Below are 26608 nucleotides of genomic sequence, written 5' to 3'. Positions count from 1 at the left end.
TTGGTTTGCTCACGGCATTTTCTTTCCGGTGAGTTCTAAATTAATTCATATCACTCTTGAAAGGCTTTTAGTGTGATTTTCAATGTGCTGAGGTCATAGATAATGAGATAAAACATGCTAATGTGTGATGCTGCAGAACCACATCATGTCGACTGAGTAGCTTATGATTTGGCATTATTGCAGGCAAACCAGCATATGAAATGGATGTAACAAATCCAGACTGGGCACCAACACTGCACATGGGGCATGACGACATACCTGTATCAGACTCGGACCAGCACTCAAGGCGTACGCAACGGAAGCGAAAAAGAGCACCCATCGGAGGTAAACAACCCCCCCCCCCCCCCCCCCCCCCCTCTAAAAACATACTAAATTGCTATCACTGTACACTAATCCGCACATAACTTCCAGATGAATCACACACCTGTCATTGGAATATTGGTGTACATTTACCTTATGTCTAATTTTATCTTACAGGCTTTCGTTATGCAGCTGCAGAGTCTGAAGGTGTGCCCCGTGCAGAAGTGATTGATGAAGATCTGACAGAAGACCAACAGCAAAATCACAATGTCATGGAGGCAGTGGACAGCAGTTGTGTTGGACAAGTGGAGGTTGAGGTACCAGCTGCAAATGTGGATATACTGAAGAAATGTAAACCTTTTAAAATGATGACAGATTACAAACTCTCAGCTGTGTCTGTAATCAAACCTCTGTAACTTTGCTTCACTTCAGCAGCATCAGCTCATGTTCACATGTTGATTCATGGTTTGCTTCAGTTTTTGATGGACTGCAGAATATTTTGAAGGTTATCTGCTATAAAAAGCCAGAACAGGAAAATCTGCTTCATGTGTTTCTGTTTGATCCTCAGTGACTTTGACACAAAGGCCTCTGCTGTGATGATCACACCTCTGATCAAGTCTCACAGTGTCAGCTTTGTTTTTATACATATGGATATGTGCTGATAAATGATCAGAGTTATAATATTTCCCACTGCCTGCTGTGTGCCGTGACCTTTGACCTGCTAAAGACAGTCAGCTGTGGATTATTCATTGTTGTGTCTGATACTTAGAACTGTGAGGAAGAACACTACACAGTTAATCAGGGTCCCCTCTCTCTGAATCAGGGAAGGTGGGCAGGCCGCGTGTGGGCCGCGGGCCATACGTTGAGTCTCACTGTTTGAAATGTGAACATTGTTCTGCTGCAGTCAATGGACTAAACCAGAGAAGAAGAAAACAGACTTTACCATGAAGATCCTCAGTGTGGATCAGTATAATATCAGCCTGATGTCTGCAGTTTAGTGTCAGCACAACTTTCACATCATATTCATCTCAGCACAACTAAAACATGCTGACTGACCTCAGAGTTTCAAGTCCACATCCTGGACTCTCCAGGAAACCACACAGATGCTTCACTCCTGAATCCTGCACCTTGTAGTTGTCACTCAGCTCCAGCTCTCTCAGATGGGAGGGGTTGGACTTCAGTGCTGCTGCCAGATAATCACAGCTGATCTCTGACAAACCACAGCTCTCCAATCTGTATAAAGAATGAAAGATGTAAGTTTATTAGACAAAGTGTGAGCTTGAAATCATTCAGTGTTTCATCATCTGTTCAGAGCTGAAGAAGGTTCAGAATGTAGAAGTTTAGAAAATGGAAACTCCAAACAGCTGACAGAGTTCATACGCCTTTGTCAGGGTCAAATTCAAGCAAGACCATGTGAAAATTAAAACACATCATCCTAGGTGAACTTAAACACCTTTGTTCCCCTTTTGTTAAGACATAGAAAAGTACACCACACAAAAATACTGCAAAAGGAAACGGTCGCCTTATATACATAGTGTATAAACTCAAAATGCACATTTCACTTCAAATTAAGATTAAGGCTTTGAACAGATCACATAGTTCAGTTCAACATATAAGACTTTAAGAATGCACAAGCATCTACTTAAAATCTATTTAATTTATCATCCATGATATTATTTTGTACAATTCCAATGTATTTTGTTCATCTCCCTTAAATAAACAGGCAGTCTTAAAGTATGAAATATTCATATACAAACACATATAAATGTGTGTACTGTCTCAGTGGCTGATAGTACCCCACAGGCCTCAGTGTGAGCTTGAAGACATTTATAATGTTTAAGTAGTTTAATGTGCAGGTGCTGACGATAAACACATTTTGAATGAAAGCCGGGGAACTTTGGTAGCACAGAAACAAGTGGCTATTCTTTGTGACTATATGGATCACTCACAATACCATTATTTCACACAAAGGCACCAAATTAATACTCAAAAAAGCTGCAGCAATACACACAAATATAAACAGTACTTGGTGACAACTTTGCTTTTAGCCTTTAACCCTTCTTGACTACTTTTGATGTGGCCTCTATATTTTACCTTTAAAAACAGTTTATCTTGCCAATCTGTTATTTTCTCATTTTGACCAACTGTATCAGCACAATTTATCTAAATTCAGACAAAATTTAAAATACAAGTAGAAAGTGATATTTTGACTGTAAAAACCACACACATGTTTAACGAATCATCTTCATAACTTGAAATGCAAATAGAGATTGTACATTTTTAAAAATACGCACACGTTTTGCAAACAACAAAGTTATATGGTACTATTTACCAAAAAATGCAGCCAAGGCTCAGACGTTTTTCATATAATCATTTCAAACTATTTACAGAACAATCAGGTGTCAAACAATAGTTTGTGTCACTCTAACACATATGAGAACAGCACAGGGATAAACCTGCAGGTCTGACAGCAGGTGTGTCACTCAGCGTTTACACTGCAATCTGCCTTTGTTGGCTTTAAGGCAGCAACTGTGACGATCACTAGTAGAACTGACACACAAAACAAAACAACAGCTACACACTAAATACACAAGACAACAAACTAACTTGAGACCAAACACGGTAAACGTCACAAATCTCTCACGTATCAAAACTCTCTCTCTCTTTCGCTCACTCGCTCTCTCTTGCCGGTCACTCCTAAAACTTCCCCCTTTTGCTAAACAACCAAATGTCATGTTTCCATATCATTTTTGATTGGTCGACATGGTACATTTTCCCACCTATAGGGCTTTGGAGCGTGATGTCACGGGAGATGGGCCACGCCCCCTTCCGCCATGACAGTAGGCCAGCCAAAGGATACCATTTCAGCTATGGATCGTACGTGTTGTGTTGTTGGTTGCAACGTTAGATCACACGATCGTGAAGGCAAGAAGCTGGATAACGGGCTCTCTTTTCATCGTTTTCCATCCTGGAGGCAACGTGAGGGATCCCATGTATCCGATATTACTAAACAAAGACGTCAGGCTTGGATTGCAGCGGTGAGACGAGCGGATATCGAGTTCTCTGCAATCCCCAGCTTTTTGTTGGTTTGCTCACGGCATTTTCTTTCCGGTGAGTTCTAAATTAATTCATATCACTCTTGAAAGGCTTTTAGTGTGATTTTCAACGTGCTGAGGTCATAGATAATGAGATAAAACATGCTAATGTGTGATGCTGCAGAACCACATCATGTCGACTGAGTAGCTTATGATTTGGCATTATTGCAGGCAAACCAGCATATGAAATGGATGTAACAAATCCAGACTGGGAACCAACACTGCACATGGGGCATGACGACATACCTGTATCAGACTCGGACTGGCACTCAAGGCGTACGCAACGGAAGCGAAAAAGAGCACCCATCGGAGGTAAACAACCCCCCCCTCTAAAAACATACTAAATTGCTATCACTGTACACTAATCCGCACATAACTTCCAGATGAATCACACACCTGTCATTGGAATATTGGTGTACATTTACCTTATGTCTAATTTTATCTTACAGGCTTTCGTTATGCAGCTGCAGAGTCTGAAGGTGTGCCCCGTGCAGAAGTGATTGATGAAGATCTGACAGAAGACCAACAGCAAAATCACAATGTCATGGAGGCAGTGGACAGCAGTTGTGTTGGACAAGTGGAGGTTGAGGTACCAGCTGCAAATGTGGATATACTGAAGAAATGTAAACCTTTTAAAATGATGACAGATTACAAACTCTCAGCTGTGTCTGTAATCAAACCTCTGTAACTTTGCTTCACTTCAGCAGCATCAGCTCATGTTCACATGTTGATTCATGGTTTGCTTCAGTTTTTGATGGACTGCAGAATATTTTGAAGGTTATCTGCTATAAAAAGCCAGAACAGGAAAATCTGCTTCATGTGTTTCTGTTTGATCCTCAGTGACTTTGACACAAAGGCCTCTGCTGTGATGATCACACCTCTGATCAAGTCTCACAGTGTCAGCTTTCTTTTTATACATATGGATATGTGCTGATAAATGATCAGAATTATAATATTTCCCACTGTCTGCTGTGTGCCGTGACCTTTGACCTGCTAAAGACAGTCAGCTGTGGATTATTCATTGTTGTGTCTGATACTTAGAACTGTGAGGAAGAACACTACACAGTTAATCAGGGTCCCCTCTCTCTGAATCAGGAAAGGTGGGCAGGCCGCGTGTGGGCCGCGGGCCATACGTTGAGTCTCACTGTTTGAAATGTGAACATTGTTCTGCTGCAGTCAATGGACTAAACCAGAGAAGAAGAAAACAGACTTTACCATGAAGATCCTCAGTGTGGATCAGTATAATATCAGCCTGATGTCTGCAGTTTAGTGTCAGCACAACTTTCACATCATATTCATCTCAGCACAACTAAAACATGCTGACTGACCTCAGAGTTTCAAGTCCACATCCTGGACTCTCCAGGAAACCACACAGATGCTTCACTCCTGAATCCTGCAGCTTGTAGTTGGAGCTCAGGTCCAGCTCTCTCAGATGGGAGGGGTTGGACTTCAGTGCTGCTGCCAGATAATCACAGCTGATCTCTGACAAACCACAGTCCATCAATCTGTATAAAGAATGAAAGATGTAAGTTTATTAGACAAAGTGTGAGCTTGAAATCATTCAGTGTTTCATCATCTGTTCAGAGCTGAAGAAGGTTCAGAATGTAGAAGTTTAGAAAATGGAAACTCCAAACAGCTGAAGCCAACAGGAAGCAGCTTCAAACAGGAAACTGTGCAGAGTTTCAGACTATATGTCCTGATGCAGCCAGTTGGATTTTGGAGATTTGAATCTCTGTTCTGTGACTAAGTCCTTGAATCATTTCTTCCAGTTGGTCCAACAAGACAGACTAAGTGTTGGACATGTGTTGTGGCTCCATTAGGGGAGCTTCTAAATGTGATGTGATGGCCCCTCTGGGTCTGTCAGGTCACAGCACTGAAGAGAGCTCAAACTGGGCACACAGTTGTTCCAGTTCCAGTCTGGACCAAAGACTCTATACTGGGACTGAGGGACTGCTTTGACTGCACCCACTGGGACTTTTTAAAGGCTCTTGTTCTCACTTAGATCATCGATTTCTACTTACATTTATTTCTGGGAAAAATGGGGATTACTTTGGAAACAGGAAGTATTTTCCCCAATAAGCAGCCCTGGATTAGTAAATCACTCCAACATGTTCTCAGGCAGAAGAAGCTGTCTTGTTATGAGGGAGAGAAGAAAAAGATTGAGGCACAGAAACTTGTTGAAAGAGAGATAAAGCAGCTAAAATCAGGTGTAAAAGTAAAGCAGAGGATGAGCTGAATAAAGGACACTCAAGGCTGGCTTGGAAAGGAATGAAGTCCATGGTGGGGATGCAGAACAAGGAGCAAAGATGAATGTGATGCTGAATCAGCAGAAGACTTGGACTCATTTGATTCCAGCTTTGATATCATTGATTTCAATGAAGAGCTTTGTGATTGTAGCAAAGGGCTGGTAGCTCTGAGAGTCCCACTGATGAGGTGTTTGTGTGGAAATCTCTTAGTGGGAGCAAAGAGAGAAAAAGCCCTGGTCCTGATGCTGTGGGAGGGAAATGATTGAAGTGTGCTGTGAGGAACTGACTGGGAGATTTTCACACATTTTCCAGTCCTCCTTGGAACAACAGGAAGTTCCCAGCATATGGAAACAAAGGTTAAGTGTCCTATGGCACTCAGTGATGATGGTGCTGTGGCCCCACCACCTCCACCTCTTTGTAAAGGAACTAACTGTCATCTGAAGCTTCAAGTGGAACTAAGACTTCCTCCACTAGGTGGCAGTGTCTGATGAGAAAGTGTTAGTGGAGCTGGCCTGGAGTCAGAAACAGGAAGATGCAGGATTTGGGCTGAAATGGGGAAAAGTGGTTCGCACTAGTGCCTTAAAGCAAGAAGGTTGTAGGTTGAAGCTTGTTGGCCTTTCTGTGGAGGTTGGATGTTCTCCCACAGTCCAATGAAATGCTGCTTAGGTTCATTGGTGCTTCTAAATTGGCTGTAGGTGTGGATGTGAGAGAGTGCTTCTCTGTCTCTCTCTGTTGGCCCTGTGATGGACTGCTCACCTGTGCAGGTGGACCACGCCTCTTGCCCTATGACAGCTAGGGCACAGGCTGCAGCCCTGTGAGCCTAAGCTGAATAAACAGTTAGCAAAAATGATCCATAGATGGCCTGAAATCCCCCAGTTAGCAGTTTGGTAGATAGCTATGACATGCTAATCCCATCCAGCAGCTGTATTCTACCTGTAAGCTGATCCCTGCTGAGCCAAAGCACTTTTTCATATACAAATTACAACCTTTAATAGAAACCTATTGGTCAGCATCTTATTAGCCTGCTGTTAGCTTCATTCCACAGAAAACTGAGAGAAACTAACAGAGTTGATAAAGAATAAAGAGAAATGTGCTGATTTAAAGCCTTTGAAGTGCTTCAGATGATCTCTGTCCACTTCTGTCCACTCATTCATTCATGTAAGCTTTCTAATGCAGCTTTGATCTTCACAGTCTGCTTCATGAAACTCATTCTAACCCTGAATGTCAGAGTGTTCCTCCTTCTCTTTCCCATCATTCATGCTGGCAGTGGAGGAGATTTGGATGTTGGACTGTGTTTTGGATGATGTGTGTATGTTTGTGTTGGACTGCTGTCTGTAAAGCAAACACACATTTTGCTTTGGATTTCAGTGTCAGACAGACTTTAAGGTGGAATGAAGAGTTGGAGAGTTTCACAGTGAATTATCCAGTGGAGGATTTTTCTTCTTCTTTGAAGGTTTGAAATGTGAACATTGTTCTGCTGCAGTCAATGGACTAAACCAGAGAAGAAGAAAACAGACTTTACCATGAAGATCCTCAGTGTGGATCAGTATAATATCAGCCTGATGTCTGCAGTTTAGTGTCAGCACAACTTTCACATCATATTCATCTCAGCACAACTAAAACATGCTGACTGACCTCAGAGTTTCAAGTCCACATCCTGGACTCTCCAGGAAACCACACAGATGCTTCACTCCTGAATCCTGCAGGTTGTTGTTGTAGCTCAGCTCCAGCTGTCTCAGATGGGAGGGGTTGGACTTCAGTGCTGCTGCCAGATAATCACAGCTGATCTCTGACAAACCACAGTCCATCAATCTGTATAAAGAATGAAAGATGTAAGTTTATTAGACAAAGTGTGAGCTTGAAATCATTCAGTGTTTCATCATCTGTTCAGAGCTGAAGAAGGTTCAGAATGTAGAAGTTTAGAAAATGGAAACTCCAAACAGCTGAAGCCAACAGGAAGCAGCTTCAAACAAACATAACACGAGAAAAAACTCTGAATGTTTCACATTAAAGTCGTACATTTCTCATAAAAACAGGACAAAGACTTGAAAAAGTCGTGTTTTTCCTTCCAGGAACCACAAGGCTTCACTTTTAAAGGTGAAGTGTGAAAGAAATGGACATATTTGAAGTCCAACACCTTTTTCCAGTCACATTATTAAAGCAGACAAACTACAAGCTCATTTTCATTCCAACAAGTCATCTTCTGACCTGGACTAACAACACTGGTCTCTATGTGCAGCTGGCTGTGAGACCAGTGCTGAGGGAGCGTCTACAAAGTGCAACACTGAAAGAACATCACACACTCATTTGCTTCCATCATCCAACCTGAAGAGGAAACAGAGACGCCTCCCCTTCAAAGTAAAAGCTGCTCCTTTTGGACACAGTATCAAAGAAAGTCTACAGTATAACATAGAAAAGACAGAACAAAGTTTTGGTTGTTTTTAAATTGTGCAGAAATGAAACTACACTAAGCTCAATTATGTGACAGACATTTCATCCCATGTCAGTTTGGCCTCATCCTGGGCCGGATTATCCAGCACACACTCTGACCACAGGCCCAGGGGCCACGCACAGCTGGGCTCCATCCAAGAGACAGGAAACAAACCAACACAATAATAAAAAGCACCATGTGATCTTCTTACATCTTCAAGACAAACATAGTAAAAACATGATATTTGTTTCCTGATAAAATGATGTGACAGGTAGAACAGAGTAAAGTGGTGGTGTTACAGCCTTTCTCCCCTCTGCTGCCGAGGCTGTTAGTCTCTCCCAAACTCAGCTACAGGACTTCCAAATGAATGAAAGCAGCAGAAGTGGCTTTACAAATGAAAGAGGAAGAGGAGAAGAAGAGGAGAGGGAGGCCACCCTGACCATCACTCCAGCTGAAAACATCACACTTCCATTAAAGTTGGTGAGGAAATGTTGAGCAGGATGAGCTGCTGGCTAATCTGGAGGCTGTAGCAGCAGCTCACAGTCACAGTGGGTTTCCACTCATGAAAAAGCTCTGGCTGCTTCATTTCTCATCTCATATCAGAGACTTTAATGCTTCACTGAAGCTGTACTGTGATGCTTCCATATCCCAGTGATGCCTCCATAATGATTTCAGCTGTTCTGTACACACACTGTGTGCCCTGTATGGCTCAAAGTCTCTGCAGCCTGTTTTTATCTGCTATCATCAGATCTTCATCATCCTCATTCACATCCCTCACACACTCTACAGCCTCATCAGCACTGACTTCATCTTCACTGACTGATGGAGCACAACATGAACCTGTGGAGGCTGAAACACTGTCCTGTCAAACATCTCCCCGTCACCACTCCACTTCTGTCAGCCTTTAAATGAACCCTGCTCAAGTCTGTCATTTCTGTTTGGAGCCAAAAGGAAAAACTGTTGTTCAGTCGTTTGGAAAGACAACATTTCTGAAAGCACTCAAACTTCTTCACATTTGTCTTCAGACACATCCTGAACATTTAGGAACTAAAGAAAGTTTCAAACATCAAAGACCTGAAATATAGAAAAACAACAACAGCCGCAGTCAGTGAACTCACCTCAGAGTCTCCAGTCGACAGTTTGGACTCTCCAGTCCAGCACACAGAAGCTTCACACCTGAATCCTGCAGCTTGTAGTTGTTACTCATGTCCAGCTCTGTCAGATGGGAGGGGTTGGACTTCAGAGCTGAGGCCACAACTTCACAGTGAGACTCTGAGAGTTGACACCCAGTCAGTCTGTGATGATAGAAAATATAAAATGTGTTATTATAAAAGCAGAAAATCTGCATTATAAACACAGACTGAATGTATATGAAGACAAAACAGAGTGAGGTCATAATCTGATGAATCTGCTCTTCACATCTGTGCTTCAGCTCCTCTTACTGTGTTTGACATGACACAACGATTGAGTCTCTCTCAGACCTGCAGACTTTTAATGAGAATCTTTGTTTGGCTTTAATCTGCAGATGAAGGAGGAAGATGGTGTCACATTTAGGCTTCCATAATGTCCACAGTCTGTCACTGAGATCTGATCCAGAGTCAGAGTGAAGACACACATTTGGACTGCTTCCTGTTTTGACTCCAGAACATTTTGAATGAGTTCAGCTCAGTGAAGAGTTCCAGCTGGAAAGATGATCTCTGTTTGCTACCTGCTGTCAGGTACGACTGTTCACGTCCACACGCAGGAAAAACCTGCTGACTGTTACCAAACGGAGCAGAAATCTCATCACTGGACAATAATGATGAATGAACTCAGAGCTGCTGATATCAGATCTGATCTCAGGGGAACTAAACACAGAAATGATTGGCTCATTTGAGCTTTCTGAGCCATTATCTGCTGGTGTGTCGCTAGTTGGCAGAAAATGATTTGTATTCCTGTTCAGGGCTTCAGTGTTTATGAGTCCAGATCCAGGTGACAGCAAGTCAAAATGATGTTACCTGTCTGTGTCCAGCAGCAGCCTGTATTCACTTTGAATATTGTTATAACCTGACATGGATCAGTTTGTCTTTGATTGGTTTGTAAATGTCACTGTTTCCATTGGACCTGAGTGACGTACAAAGACAGAGAGGGAGAGAAAGGAGAGAGAGGATGGAGACAGCACAGAGAGAGCAAACACAAACAGGTGAGAGTGGACAGGTGACCAAGGTCAGCAACCAATCAGAGAGCTTCTGTTTGACCCACAGTCACTGATGATGACTGCACATAACCAAGCAGTGTGTTACTCTGATATCAAATATGGATCCTGCTCTTATAATAATGATCATCAGATGATATTATTGTGTTATTTTGTAGCTAATACGATGTTTGTGTGATTATCAGTGAAAGAAGCAGTGAGGAGGATGGAGAGAGAGAGAGGACAGAGGGTGAAGTTAGAAACACTAAAAGGATTTTTCATGGATTTCATGGATGATTTGAGTGATTTCCAGCAGGACACTTAAACATGTCAGTGGACGTCCTAAAGAACATATTCACTGATATGAAACGTGTCATTGAACAGGATTAATATCAGTGGAAACATGGTGGAAACAGCTGTGACTGCATGGATGTGACACACTTCAAATCTGTTCTCCACTCTTGGATTTGGGATCCATGGAGCTGCTGCTGAGTCTGTACAATAAAGGAATGGTGTGGAAGGTTGCAGCGTACGGACACAAACACTTTGTGGTTACAATCTGATTTTATTTTCAACATTAAACTACTAACCTACACTGATCAATGATGTTAATGATCACATCTGGACTCACCCAGCCTTTCTGCAGTTCCTCACAGCTGGAATCAGTCTCTGTCGTCCCTGCTTTGATGTGTTGTACTTCTGCAGGTCCAACTCATCCAGAACCTCCTCTGACATCTGCAGCATGAAGCCCAGAGCTGAGCACTGGATCTCAGAGAGTAACTTCTCTGATCTGTTCTTTGACTTCAGGAACTCTTGGATCTCCTGAAATAATGTGAGGTCGTTCATCTCCATCAGACAGTGGAAGATGTTGATGCTTCTGTCAGGAGAGATTTTATCACTGTTCATCTCCTTCAGGTTGTTGATGACTCTCTGGATGGTTCCTGGACTGATCTCTGTCTGACCCAGCAGACCTACTAAGAGTCTCTGGTTGGACTCCAGACAGAGGCCATGAAGGAAGCGAACAAACAGGTCCAGGTGGCCATTTTTACTCTGGAGGGATTTATACATGCCTTTAGTCAAAAAGACATCCATTGATGGGAAGCTATAAGACTTGAACATGTTCTTAAAAAAAGATCTGTTTTTGTATTCTTCTCGGAAATTCCCTAGAAAACCTTCTACCACCTCTGTCTTCCTGTTGGTGTGACAGTGGAACATGTAGACAGCAGCCAGAAACTCCTGAATGCTCAGATGAACAAAGCAGTAGACTGGTTTCTGGAAGATCACACACTCTCTTTTGAAGATCTCTGTACAAACTCCTGAGTACACCGAGGCCTCTGTCACATCCAGACCACACTGCTCCAGGTCTTCTTGGTAGAACATGATGTTTCCTTTCTCCAGATGTTCAAATGCCAGCCTCCCCAGCTTCAGAAGAACTTTCCTATCAGCCTCCGTCAGCTCCTGTGGACTCGTCTCATGTCCCTCATGGTACTTGTTCTTCTTCCTCTTTGTCTGAACCAGCAGGAAGTGTGAGTACATGTCAGTCAGGGTCTTGGGCAGCTCTCCTCTCTGCTCTGTAGTCAACATGTGCTCCAGAACTGTAGCAGTGATCCAGCAGAAGACTGGGATACTACACATGATGTGGAGGCTCCTGGATGTCTTCATGTGGGAGATGATTCTGCTGGACAGCTCTTCATCACTGAATCTCCTCCTGAAGTACTCCTCCTTCTGGGCGTCAGTGAAGCCTCGTACTTCTGTTAGCCTGTCAACACATGTAGGAGGGATCTGATTGGCTGCTGCGGGTCGGGAAGTTATCCAGACGAGAGCCGAGGGAAGCAGATTCCCCTGGATGAGGTTTGTCAGCAGCTGGCTGACTGATGACTTCTGTGTGACATCAGACAGCAGCTTCCTGTTGGTGAAATCCAATGAAAGTCTGCTTTCATCCAGGCCGTCAAAGATGAACAAAAGCTGAGAGACAGCCAGCTTCTCTGCTGTGACCTTCTGTAATGTTGGATGGAAAACATGGAGCAGCTCCAGAAGACTGTACTGCTCATCTCTGATCAGGTTCAGCTCCCTGAATGAAAGCAGAACCACCACACTGACATGTTGGTTCTCCAAGCCCTCTGCCCAGTCCAGAGTGAACTTCTGCACTGAGAAGGTTTTTCCAACACCAGCCACGCCGTTGGTCAGAACCACTCTGACGGGTCTCTGTTGGTCAGGTAAGGCTTTAAAGATGTCCTGGCACCTGATTGGAGCGTCATGGAGGGCGTCCATCTTGGAAGCTGTCTCCAGCTGCCTCACCTCATGTTGGGTATGAACCTCTTCACTCTGTCCCTCTGTGATGTAGAGCTCAGTGTAGATCCTGTTGAGGAGGGTTCTACTTCCTGTTTCATCACTTCCTTCAGTCACACGTTCACATCTCCTCCTCAGACTGATCTTATGTTCATCTAAAACCTCCTGCAGACCAACATCTGCTGAAAGAAAGAAAAACAATGAGACTAAAGAGAAAGAAAACTCTTCAATGTCTGAACAACACAAGAAGTCCAGTTTTCAGAAATGAGTCCATCAGCAGACAGATGTTCAGTCTTACTTTGTACACAGCTGCTCTGACTGGCTGTCTGCAGTCCAGCTCTGCTTCTGGATCTTTCTCCACACTGTGCAGAAGCTCTGATGGTGACACAGAAAAGTCACAGTGGAGATACTTCTGTCCACCTTTGATTAGACTCATTATAAAAAGGAAACAAAGTTTGAACACAGTCATGTTTCCAGTTCACTGACTTACATTTATTCCATGGACACTCACTCTAACCTGAAGCACAGCTACAACCCAACATTGTTGAGGCCTCATCTCCTCCTTTCCTGACTGTAGAGGTTAAATATGCAACAACCAACAAATAAAAGAATTTGGTTCATTTCAAAGAAATTCACACGGTGACCAAGTAAAGTAACCGTAGTAAAGGAGACAACATCCCGTTGATGGTGGGATTATTTGAAAGATTTGCTTTAGTCACGTCACCAAATGCAGTTGAACCACCCGTGGATCCATGTTTGACCATTCTACCACTCTGAGCTCTGCTTTTTAATCATTTTATTATTATCATCATTCATTTATTCATTCTTTGGAGGGGGGCTATTTCCTAATGCCGCCCTAATAAGCTGATGTTCAAGGGGAAATATAACAGAAACTCTTTCAGTGTTATTCATTAATAAATTAACAGATAAACTGTGAAGAAGAAAAAAACTGAGATTTAAAGGAGAGAGTGAGAAACTTGATCATCCATCCTCATAATACATGTTTATCAGTATCTGCTGTGACCATACTGCAGTAATAACTACAAGTCTACATTTCTGTGACTGTTGATCAATCACAGCAGGAATCTGAGCTCATCTCTGCACACAGAGCAGCTTCAGCTCTGGGATAAACTGCTCGCTTCACGTCCTTCTCAGCTCACAGACACTCATCCTGATGTTTTCCTTTAACATTTGATGGTATAATTCATCTGAGTTTACACTTTATCTGCATAAATACAGAAAAACAGACCCAAACACCAGAAACCATCAGTTTCACCATGTAGAATATATTGTTGTTTCCTTGCTTTTAATTCAGAGAAAAACTCTGATTTAGATTTTCTCTGTTCTCTTTGCCACAGCCCATCCCAGCAGCAGCTGAAGCAGCTGACTGTCACAACACTGAATAACACTTTAGGAGGAATTTCAGAGGTCAGTAAAGCTCCAGGTTCAACATCAGTTAATTAATCATAGGTCATCATAAATGTTAACCTGGCTGGCACACATGTTAATGTTAGCCATTTAAATATTAGCAGTTAGCTGAGGCCACAAGAAGAAGAGGCCCTAGAAGAACAATGGATGATAAGATTAGATTTTCAAGACTGGGTAGAGACGTGTTTTCCTTTACTGTCTCTTACAGAGGAGGGAGCAGATACCAGACGAGGTCACGGAGGTACGGGGAGGATTCGCAGCAGACAGCAAGACTGCCACGTCCATGCGAGAGAGCGATGGCTACGATAATCTCTGTTTTTGTCTCCCTATATAATGTTGTACAGCCCATGTGAGGGTTATCCTCTCTGTGAACCAGATGCTTGATTTCACACAGAGGTCCACCAACTGAATTTGATCAGTTATGGAACGATTTACCTCGACAGGCTCCTTCACTCGCTGCTTTTAAACCTCCTTTAAAACACACTTTTACTCCCTGACCTTTGACCCAGTGTGACATGTTGACTCACTACCTCAGACAGCTTAAAATAGTCTTTTTGTTTTTTGGTGCTGCCTAAAAGAACCGTGAAATATCTGTCCTATATACAGTTATGTTCATATATTTTTGTGCTACATCAGGAAACTCAAAAACATAGTTTTTAATATTTTAATCCTTATTTTTAAAACTGTTTTTGTCATTTTTCTGAATAACACTTTAGGAGGAACGTCTTGATGCATTCTCAATCATCCAGGAAAGTAAATCTCCAAAAGTTGATTCTCTTCATCTGGACGTAGCGTAAATGTGTCCCAGCTGGACTTTTGTCAAAGCTGGAAAGGCTCCTAAAGAAAGTTCCAGTCGATCCAGGAGAGAAGGACAACCGCTGCCTAAGAGAAAACCTGTAGCTATCCCATATGTGTCAGGAGTGTCGGAGCAGCTGAGTCGCATTTTTTCTAAACACTGGGTCTCTGTGGCTTTTAAACCCCAAAACACGCTGCGCCAAAAACTGGTCCACCCCAAGGATCAGAGTAACAGAGTAACATAGTGTACGCTGTTAAGTGCAGGACGATTGGCAGGATTTATATATCGGGGAAACCAAACAACCTCTGGCTACAACACAGAAGAGCCACCTCGTCAGGCCAGGACTCTGCAGTCTATTTACACCTACAGGCCAGTGGACACTCTTTCAATGATGAGGATGTAACATCCCGGACAGGGAGGAACGCTGGTTTGAGGGCGGAGTCAAGGAGGCCATTTACGTGAAAAGGGAAAGACCATCTCTGAATTGAGGAGGGGGCCTAAGGGTACATCTGTCACCATCTTACATGCTGTGATTGCAGCCATTCCCCAACTCTCTGTGAATGGTACTCATGACCATTGATCAGTGGTTGTTGATCAATGGTCATGAGAATTGCATAATTAAGATTAAGGAACTGACCTCACAGCCCATTGTTCCTTCAGTGGGCTGGTTTCAGTCATTATGCAAATGTCCTGTTTATAAGATTGAATCCTGCAGTCAGCTGAGACTGAAGGAGTCACCTGGATGAGAGACGAAATGTTTCTCCCACAAAACGCTACGTCCAGATGAACTGAATCAACTTTTGGAGAAAAAAGTTGAATCAGTATTTCAGCTTTAAGAGGGTATTTTAACACAAACATCAGTCCTTCTACTTAAGTATGTTTGACACTTTGTTTACACCTAAATTAACTTTACTGTTAACCAGTTTTCATGTTTCTGTAATCCACCAGTGTGCTCATGCTTTTTTAAGTGAAAACATATTTTTAATGATCAAATATAATTATGTTTGTTATTTGTGGATTTTAAATGTCCTTGACAGAGACAGATGATGATCATTATCCTGCACTGTGCTCTCAGGTTTGGTCGAGCTAGCACAAAGAATGGCTATGTTGAACTTCCTCCTGGGATCTACACTAAGAAGTGAGTCCAACATTAGCAGGGTCTCTTTCCTTTATCTGGATTCACTTTAGCATTCACAGTCACGTGAAGCTTGTTATTAACTCGATAAGTCAACCCAGGGTTTCAGCTGAGCGTTCACATGAAACACATGGTGTTGGCAGCATCTGATCAATCATATTCATGGAGACGTGTATCAGCAACAGAGCAGCTGAGTTTGCAGAAGGAAGTCAAACTAAACCACAGGAACAATATGAGGAGATTACACACATAATAAAATACTAGCAGTAACACAGCTGCTGCAGACAAATCAGTCGTGTGATCGTGTGTGAGAGGAGAAGGACTGTAAAGGAGTTTGGTGTTAAAAGCTCTGTATGAATGTGGGAGACTTTGAAGGGCTTTAAAAAGGCCAATATAAAATAAAAGGCAGCAAAATTGCTGAGTGTGAAAGTCACCAGACTTATCAGAGCTCTGTGATTAAGACCTGTAAGAACACCTGTTTGTACTTGTTGGCATTATATCAAACACACACGTATATTAAGCCTTTGTTTGAACTCTGGTTGAATTTGTTACTTTCAGACTGTGAAACATCACAGAGGCTGCAGCTGCAGATCTTTTATTCACCTGGAAATTTACTTTAAATGTTAGATGGAAAATGTATTGCTCAGTTTAACCAAAGTAAGAACAATAATCCATAAACCTTCATAAAGACAAACATCTCCCAGAACATTGAGCTGCTGAAGTGTCACTGAAGGGACAAACTATTTGTCCTCCTCCATCCAGCAACACCTGAAACACCTGAGTGGAAGCTCCTCCCTACACTGTGTTTGAAGCAAAGCACAAAGGAGACACCTGCTGGAGCAGCTGGAGTCCTACAGACACTCAGCCTCTTCACTACACAAACACCTCCTACAACATCCACTCTTTCCACTCTGACTGCTGTGTTTGTGGAAACACTCCAACACACACCGCTTCACATACCAACATAGAAATGTGTGTGAAAAAGAGCTGAGCTGATATTAAACATGAGGATTTATTCAAAAACACAGAGTCAGGAACAACATCTAGACACACATTACCTCTCAGCAGCAGAAGAACAGCCTTTAAAGTTTATAACAGCATCCTTTGAGTCGTTGCTCTTTAAGGAAACACAGCTGGGTTCAGGTCCAGGAGATTCTGGCCTCTTATTGATCCTAAAAGAAAAACAATAAATGTCACAGCTTCATGAGACAGGAAGGAAAAACTGGAAATATTAAATTAAAGACATGATGAACAATCTCATAAAAATAATGTGCTTACTCTTTGTCACATAACAGTCTTTTGTTAAATTTTACAACAACATCCTTCGACTCGTTGCTCTTTAAGGAAACACAGCTGGGTTCAGGTCCAGGCTCTGGATTAGTTTCAGGGTTATGTCCAGCTGAGCCTGGTACGCCCCACAGCTCTGGGCTTTAAAACAACACACACAGAGGTATGAGTGTGAATAATGATGGAGCAGTGATGTGAGTGCTGAGCTGTGACATGGAGAAGAGTCATGGACAGTTAGAGATGGTCATCTCACCTCTGAGCTTTGGTCTGGCTCTCATGTTCCCCACACAGAGTGCTTTTAGAGGGAGGGACTCCCTCCTCTCTGTCCTCACACTGATCCATGCTGCTGAAAACATCCAGATGAACAGAATCAACTTTTGGGGGATTTACTGGATGATTGAGCATCCAGACACTTTTTAATATTTTACTAATTTCTGAAGCTTTTTACCAACTTTGATCAAATTGGTCTGCTGTCATTTTATTGTTGACAAAAAGAGATTTTGAGTTTGAGTGTTGACGTTTCCATGTGGGACTGTTGCTGCAACACCAGGATGTTACTACAGAATACACTTTATATTGTGAGCACTTGGATGTTAGTCCAGTGGTCCTAAACTGACACACCTGCACCTGGATTCATTCTGACCAGATTTTAACCCAACAGTGTTTCATACTTAATACATCAGACACAAACTCTGCAGCTGTCATTGTCATCAACTGCTACTATGTAAGGAGTTGTTTTGATCGAAACTATATGTGACGTAGCAGAAATATATATACACATGCAGCTTGTGATTTTTTTTTCAGAGCTGTGGGTGCATGATAGCGCCTAACAGTTCTCCGTTCCCGGGAATGTAAAATAAAGATCATTTTTTGAGTTTGACCACTTTGAGCCCAGTTTTTCTTCGCCGCCAAAAGAATGCAAAGAACTGAATTTAATAAGACGATCAACTGCGCCACAACATTCACGAAAGCGAAAGTAAAAGCGACGGAAGGAAACGCCCAGAGAGGCGTTTGAGGGACGGTCAGAGTCAGGAACCTCAGAAACGCATCAGGCTGGAGTTTAATTCTGTTTTCATCTTTAGAAACATCTGGAAATAGTTATAAAAACGCTGCGTAATAAAGAAAAATAGTGTAGATTAGTTTGAGTTGTGTTTATCTGAGCTGTGTCTTTAATCTGAAGTTCATTTTGTGGAGGAGCAGCAAGACTTTCAGTGTTACTCTCAGAGAAAGCCTCCCAAATGTCTGTTGTCTTAATAGTGGAATTATCTGGAAAATGAACCAGTTCTTATGAGCTGCTTTTCTGTATGAGCAGTCACAGCATTTTATACAGCGTGCTTCATTCACACAAGCACTTCTTTTTCTAACAATGACACTATGATGGATGCATCGGAGAGCAAGTCGGGGTTCCACATCTTGCCCAAGGATACCGTGGCGTGCAGACTGGAGCAGCCAGGGATCAAACCTCCAACCTTCCAGTTAGTAATTCTACCTGCTGAGCTACAGTCTGTACTTCCTGAACAACACACCCTCCTTTTGTTTCTTTATTTCCAGTAGCAACCAGGACCATAATGAACCCTGACTCCAACAGACACTCAGGAGCCACCTGCCCAGTAAGTCACCCGCTAACTGCAACTATCAGAGCCCTGACCTTCTGCAGAGACGAGTCACACTGAACACAGCAAGTGTCCCTGCTCTCAGATACAAAACCTGCCTTTAAAAGTTCAGAGTAATGAAATCAGCAGTTCTGATTCTAGAATCTGTAGTCTCACACACATGTGCAGAGCACTTTTGTTGTTTTGGTTCACATCAGGTGATATTCTGCTGCAAACAACTAATGAGAACATTTTATGAAAGCTTTGAGTGTCCATCAGGATCCTGTAGAAACAGCTTCCATGTCAAAGATCAATATTCTGAATTCTGTTTTGAAAGAAAAAGATTTCTAGAAAATTCTCTAAAGAATTCACCATCTGTTTTGTTTTCTAAAACAGATGGTGTTTTAGAAGCTACCTGGTTTCTCCACCGGTTTTTCTTTATTTTTTTTAAGGAGGTCTGGTTTCCCCACCAGTTTTTTAATTATTCTAAGGAGGTCTGGTTTCTTCGCCAGTTTTTAAGGAGGGTTAAGGATGGTTGCTCCACCGAAAGGAGGTTTTTCCTCTGCCGCTGAGGGCGTTGAGTGTTTGGTTTATCCACCAATATGTAAGGAGGATAGAGCTCTCATTGGTGGGTAAACGCACGTGTGAGCGAGTGCGGGCCAGACGTGGTCTGTGTGAGTGTGACTGATTGTTGTCTTGTAATGGGGAATAAACTGGGTAATTCTGCCTTGAAAGGGGATGGAATACATTGCAAAGTATTCACTGGGCAGCACGTAGTATGTAGATCATTGAAGGAAGAAAGTAATGAATTTGTGCACAAAGCAGATGGAACAGTGAGTGTGACTGTGTCTGACGTCACTGTGTGTGTGAGACACAGAGAGGTGTGAAAGACAAACATCCAAACTCAGCCTGCAGTTCTGTTCTGTGATTCTACATTTGACTATCCGTTGAGTTTGGTGTGCACTTCTGCTTTGTTCAGATGCATTTAGATACATCACCTCCACTCTGGGTGGCTGTAGCTCAGGTGGCAGAGCAGGTCAGCCACTAATCAGAAGGTCGGTGGTTCGATCCCAGGCTGCACCCTGGCTGCATGCCAAATATCCTTGGGCAAGATACTAACCCCGTGTTTGCCTACTGGTGGTGGTCAGAGGGCCCGGTGGCGCCTGTGTCCGGCAGCCTCGCCTCTGTCAGTGCGCCCCAGGGCAGCTGTGGCTACAATGTAGCTTGCTATCGCCAGTGTGTGAATGTGTGTGTGAATGGGTGGATGACTGAATGTAGTGTAAAGCGCTTTGGGGTCCTATGGACTAGAAAAGCGCTATACAAATGCAGGCCATTTACCATCTCCTGTCTTTCCTTCTCTACCATTGCCTCCTAACTGCGGATGGGCACCGGTATCTGATGTCATTATGGCACCGGGTCTGACATAAACGGTAGTAACCAGACTGAAAAGCAGTGCACATTTTGGTGCTTTTTTTCCTGAGATGTCATACACTTTGGATTCTAGCCAATCATTTTACCTTTCCAAGGATAGTAGGCGGGCCCCGGTACGTATGTTCTTTTAGAGCAGAGCGACAGATTAAAAATGCCCAAGGCTAAGCGGTCAAAGTCTGGCTGTACTTCACAGCAAAAGATGCAAACTCAGCAGCCTGCAACAAGTGCTTTAAGCTGATACTGTGCAAAGGAGGTAACACCTCGAATCTGGTGAAACAGGGAGGCTGTAGCTCAGGAGGTAGAGCTGGTCACCTACTGGTCGGAAGGCTGATGGTTCGATCCCAGGCTCCTCGTGCCAAGTATCCTTGGGCAAGATACTAACCCCAACTTGCTCTCCACATTCGGAGTGTGAATGTACTTAGAAAGCACTGAGTACAGATAAAGTGCTGGTGTGATTGGGTGAATGTGGCATGTTGAGTACTCTGGGAGAGTAGAAAAGCGCTATATAAGAATCAGTCTGTTTACCATGAAACACCCGGCGACGCATAGTGTTTTTTTTTTAAAGCCGAGAAATGCACCGTATTTGATAGCTTCCTGCAAGACCTCACACCGAGCACAACTACTGCGGGTGTGGTGCCTGTTATCGGACACGGAGTTAGCAACATCCCCCAAGAACCTGAAGAGGAGAGTCCTGGCCCCTAGCCCTGCCAGAGGAGCAGAAATGATGAGGATGATGACGGCAGCAGCAGCCGTTCTTCTCTGCGTGTGTAGCTTAATGTTGTTTGTGTGTAATTTACGTTGAGTAGGCTAACCACGTTATTACATTAATGTAAGGTGAACAAGCAAACACCGTTGTAGTTACATGCTGCTGTCTTCTTGTTTGATAGAGTGATACCATATATGCCCTATAGCTGCACAAAAGGCTAACATTGTTATCTTTTTACAAAAAAAAACAACAAAACATGAGCGGTTTCAGGACAAAGTTTGTGTTCTCCATTCTTTAAGCACCGGTTCCAACCAAAGGAGGTATCTTGTATCAACAGAAAAGGCTAACTTGGTTATCATTTTGCAGAAAAAAAGAGACTGCTAAAAATAAAAACATGAGAGGTTTTTGGACAAAGTTTGTGTTCTCCATTCTTTAATCACTGATTCGAGCACCGATTAAGCACAGGCACTGTTTCAAAAGTACCGGTTTGGCACCGGTATCGGATAAAACCTAAACGATACCCATCCCTACTCCTAACATGCCTCCTTCCTCCTCTTCCTTTTCTTTCAGCCATCAGTAGCATGACAGTCTTATTCATTATGATCCACGCATTTTATTTGGTAAAGCTTTAGTTCAGAAGGCCCTTACTAATGCAACACTCCCCATTTACCCAGGCTGGCACTTGGAGGACACTGGCTTGTGGCCCCTTGTGCCAGCATTAGTGCTTTCCTCCTTTCTGCTGCTCACAATTCACCGATCACACTTTGACTATTACCATTAAAGGCTGCAGAACCTGCGTCTGAAGCCTCTGGTTTAAAAGAGTTCAAATAAATAATCCAGCTATAGTTGTCAGTATTTCCACTGCTGCACAGGAAAAAACTTTATTATAAAATAAATAATAAGAAATAAACTTTATTTTTCAAACACAAGCTTTACACAACTTGTACGTTCACACAAGTACTTTTTCCATGTGTCTAAGTGTTTCCTGTCGAACATTCACCAGGACACCATGCAGACTGGCATTAAACCACCAACCTTCTGGTTAGCAGGTGACCTGCTCGACCACCTGAGTTCCAGCCACCTCATCAAAGTGACCAATCACATTAGAATCCTGTCCTGCTTTGGGCTCCGCCTCCAAACCATCCAAAGCGGGTTTATTTGCACCATGTATGCAGGTAAACTTAAACATCCATTCAGCTGCTTCAGAAGGAAAATGTCAGCTTGTGGTTTCAGTCACAGGAAACTCACAGGTTAGAGTCCAGCCAGAGGGCTGCTGTTGTTTATCTGTAAAGTCTTTACATTTACAGAAATAAATAATTATGTGGACACATCTGGATCATCAGCAAACATGAAACCAGGTGACCACCAGGACCAAGCTGACTGCTGACACAGAGTTCATACTCTAACTGCTAGCTGCTCTGCTAGCTAAGTTAACTGATGTTAAAGGTCAGAGTAAAGAAATGACGTGATGCTGCTGGGAGTGACACCACAGACTAGCAGCATTTAGTTACTCAGCATATAATGCAGTTAATCTGAAATCTCTTTTTCTCTCTGAAACAAAGTGACAGCAGACTGAGTCAAAGACAGAAACCCTATTGAAACACTTCCTGATCCAGGATTCAAAGAGGACGTTGCACTTACTCAGCTTCTTCCCATGAACGTCTTCCCTCTGCAGCTCTGCTGTCTGGACCAGGTCTGTGTAGAAACAGAGACAATCTTCTGCTTCATCAGTCCTCTGTGTCTGCAGGCTGAAGTCACATTAAACACTTCACACCAGCAAAGAGTCTGAAGCTCAAAGGTCAAAGGTCAGCTGCTGCACCTTGTGTGATATTGTTTGATCAATAATTAACCTGCAGCAGGTTTCTGCTCCAACTCCGACACACTGAACAACCCTGAGAACAAATTAGAGGATGTGGGTGTGTCTGCAAGCTTCAATAGTAAACACCTCACACCAGCAATGAGTCTGAAGCTCGCAGGTCAAAGGTCAAAGGTCAGCTGCCACACTGTATATAATATTTCAATATGTATACAACCTGACTGTGGGTGTGTGTGCAGCCATAAACAGTTTAAACATTAAACACTGAACCATAAAAGAAGCTTAAGCTGCAGCTCACAGGTCAAAGCTCAGCTGCTGCAGCCAGTTATGACTTTACATAAATCATCATGTTTTCCCTCTCAGCACTTGGGCTGTTTTGACTCAGCTACACTATGGCAAATGGCCAATGGTTCCACAGCTGTTCTTGTTGTGTTAGGGCTGAAAAGCCCGACTTGTTCTCCTCTGCAGGTCATCAAATGCACCACAGAAGTTTGTATTTGCAGAAGCCTGTGTATGTTTGATGGCTTTATTATTCTCTGTTCAAAGACAATAAATGTGGAAAATGTCTCATGTAGTATCAGCGTCATTTAAAAATGACTGCAAACATTTAGAGAACATGTGCTGCTGTTTGTCCTTGTAACAGGGCGGCCCTTAGCGGCTGGAAACACAGTGAGACAGACCAAGGCAAGTGTAGTGGAACAAAGTATTTATTTGCTATATGGCTCTCCTTACAACAATTAACTTGTCGAGCTTCTTCACAGCACAAAAAATCCACCTCTAATGACAACTGGCAGCCTTAAATATGTTCAGCTGTCACAGACTTAACCATTATTCCACTCTCAGGTAAATTCTTAAATCCCAACCTTCCACCACAGTATACAATATATTAATTAGAATAAATAAATACATAAATACATTTCCACATTTACATATTAATAAATATTTCACACTTAATGTTACACCAAACCCAATATTATAAAAACCCAGAAACCCAAGCACAAAAAGATTCACCACACTCTCTTTACCAATGGTCTCTCCCGGAACCTTTAAATGGTGTCTGGACCCCAGGGGAAACATTTGCCCAAACACCTTGAAGAGGACACAGGCAAGAAAGGTGAGTAATCATTAACTTACAAACACTTATTTGCACCACTTTTATCCCTAGATTTCACACACACGTTTGCATTAGTTTTCCTTACTGGTAAACCTTAATCACAATCTCAATCACCATTCTTCTCTCCTGACAGACAACCACCACATTCCTTGATGAGGAGCAGCTGTGCAGGATCTGAAATAAGGCTACCAACTGATTTTAAAATTCCCAATAAATAGTCAATAAATATTTAAACTTCTTGTGTGCAAATCCATGCTTAAAGTGCAATGCTCATAAATTGCTTGATAAGGTGCTTTTAATAAAGTGAAAGGTGTGCTCTAAAGTGCTATACATATAATATAAATAAATACAGTCAAGTCTGTCCCGTATTCAGTAAGTGAAAATGAAATGAACAATAAAAGGTGAATCAAATGGACCATTACGGCAAGGCTGGGATGGTCAATTTGGTAAAGTAAATCCGTTGGGCATCTTTCTTTGCCTTTAGACAATAATTCTGATGGCAAAAGAGCCAAACGGGACAGGCACAAAAAAAAAAAAAAAAATACAGTAAGGGAGTCCTCTTCCTTACATTTCCTCCTCCCTCTCTTGAGCGCGAAGTGCTTCAGTCCTCTGTCATCCTAGATAAACAATCAGCAACCACATTTGACTTCCCTGGCCTATACTGGACCGTAAAGTCATAAAGCTGCAAAGACAAGTACCATCCTGCAATGCGGGCATTTGCATCCCTCATGCGGTTCAACCACTGGAGGGGACGATGATCAGTCTCCAGAGTGAAGTGACGTCCCAGAAGATAATACCTCAAGGCCTCAATAGCCCATTTCATGGCCAAGCACTCTTTCTCCACCGTCGAATACCTCGTCTTCCTGTCGAGTAGTTTCCGACTCAGAAACACCACAGGCCTTCTTTCACCATCCACCTCTTGCTGAAGGACAGCACCAAGGCCAACTCCTGAAGCATCAGTTTGCAAGATGAATGGCTTGTTGAAGTCTGGACTGTGTAGAACTGGATGTGTGCAAACTGCTTCCTTGAGGTCTCTGAATGCTTGCTCACAGTCTTCTGTCCAACGCACTTTGTTGGGGGCTGAGCCTTTTGTGAGGTCATTCAGTACAGTGGATCGCTCTGCAAAAGAAGGTATGAATTTCCGGTACCAGCCTACTAGACCCAGAAAACCTCTCACCTTCCTTTTTGTTGTCGGAACTGGGAAGGACTGAATTGCTTCAATCTTTCCAACCTGCGGCTTTATCTTCCCAGAGCCAACTACAAAGCCCAAGTACTCCACTTCTCTCTTGGCTATGGAGCACTTCTTGGGATTGATAGTCAGTCCAGCCATTCTGATGGAGTGTAGCACCTTCTGTAGGTGAATGACATGCTCTTCCCAGGACTGGCTGTTCACCACCACGTCATCCAGATATGCTGCAGAGAATGCTGACACATCTCTCAGTACATGGTCCATTAATCGTTGGAATGTCGCTGGTGCACCTTGAAGCCCAAATGGCATGAATTTAAATTGGTACATACCAAAAGGAGTTTTGAAGGCTGTCAGCTCTCTCGCTTCTGGTGCCAAAGCCACTTGCCAGTATCCTTTACACATTGCTCAAACTCTTATAGCCTCTGGTGCCTCCACCTTATCATAAAAGCCTAAATATTCACATCCTTTCTCTCACACGGCGCCTAAGCTACGACCTTGGCTCCCCGTTTATCTGCTCCTGCTGAGATGGGGCAGAAAACTCCAGTATGTTCTGTTCTCTTCTAATCAGACCAATAAGGTGATGACTTTCTGCAAACAGTATTTCTTATAACTCAGCAGTATAATGCATCATAAAACAATATCATTCATCCACAATAAATCAGCAGTCTAATGTAATGCAAATCAGTTTAACAAATGCAATAGTTATCATCTTCTTCTAATTCAGGAGAATGATGCAAACTAAAACTACATAATAATTCACAATCTTTAATTAGGGGTATAACATGGCATAAAATAATATTATAATCTAACAATTCCCCCTGATGAGCTCGTTAGAATAATGAGCTCACCAACACCCTATAATCCAGTGTCGCCGGGTTCATCTCTTCTCACTCCTGAGGCCCTTTGTCCCCCTGAGGGGCGAACCATATGTGAGATGACCTCTGTGTTTGCGCAGTTCAGATGCAAGAAAAACTATTATTCCAACAATAGCAGGTACAGATGACACTCCCCAGTTCTCCCACAGCTTTATTTTGGTGCTACCTTATACCCTTCCGACGTACTCAGACTAGAACCTCTGTCCAAGGAGCTTTTAGCCTTTATTTTATTGCTGCAGCTACCAGTGTCTTCCAGTTGGGTGATCCTCTGCTCTTCATTCTTCAACCTCAGGGGTTAGACAACCCTTCAGTCGTGGCACAGATCAGGGGATTATTCTGCCCCGATTTCAAACAACGATCTGTGTATCCTCCAGAAAAAGATCAGGAACGCGTCCCCCTTTTTGCCCAAGAGCCTCTCGAACTTCGTTGGTCTGGTGTTCCTGGATTTCCGCCAACCCCTTCATGGTTATTGCTGTGTTTATGGGATCCATCCTTTTGTGGTGACTAGCTGGAGCCCAAACGCCATGACACTTGGACCCAGTTGATGTCTCGGCAGTCACTGTGTCTGTCTCTGCTGCGGAGGATCCTCGCATATCTGTGACCTCGTCTGGTGTCTGTCCCTTTCTCTGTAAGAGACAGAAAACCAAAACACCTCTCTTCCTAACCCTAATAATCTAATGTTGTTATCTACTGACCTTCTAGTGA

General features: G+C 42.9%; 2 protein-coding genes across 2 annotated transcripts in view; both read right to left on the bottom strand.

Annotated features, from left to right (window-relative positions):
- Positions 1–26608, bottom strand: part of LOC143416825 (ribonuclease inhibitor-like) — a 240357-nt gene that overhangs the window by 72418 nt on the left and 141331 nt on the right. The gene's annotated exons all lie outside the window — the stretch shown is intronic.
- LOC143414107 (protein NLRC3-like) lies at positions 1338–12923 on the bottom strand (the record flags this gene model as incomplete). Its single annotated transcript, XM_076877775.1, has 4 exons — positions 1338–1533; positions 9191–9367; positions 10877–12716; positions 12833–12923. Coding segments are annotated over 4 exons (2304 nt in total), but the record flags the coding sequence as incomplete, so codon positions are not given.

The sequence above is a fragment of the Maylandia zebra genome, linkage group LG3 (genome assembly GCF_041146795.1).
Source record: "Maylandia zebra isolate NMK-2024a linkage group LG3, Mzebra_GT3a, whole genome shotgun sequence".
Classification (NCBI taxonomy): domain Eukaryota; kingdom Metazoa; phylum Chordata; class Actinopteri; order Cichliformes; family Cichlidae; genus Maylandia; species Maylandia zebra.
This window is presented reverse-complemented; position numbering and strand designations above follow the sequence as displayed.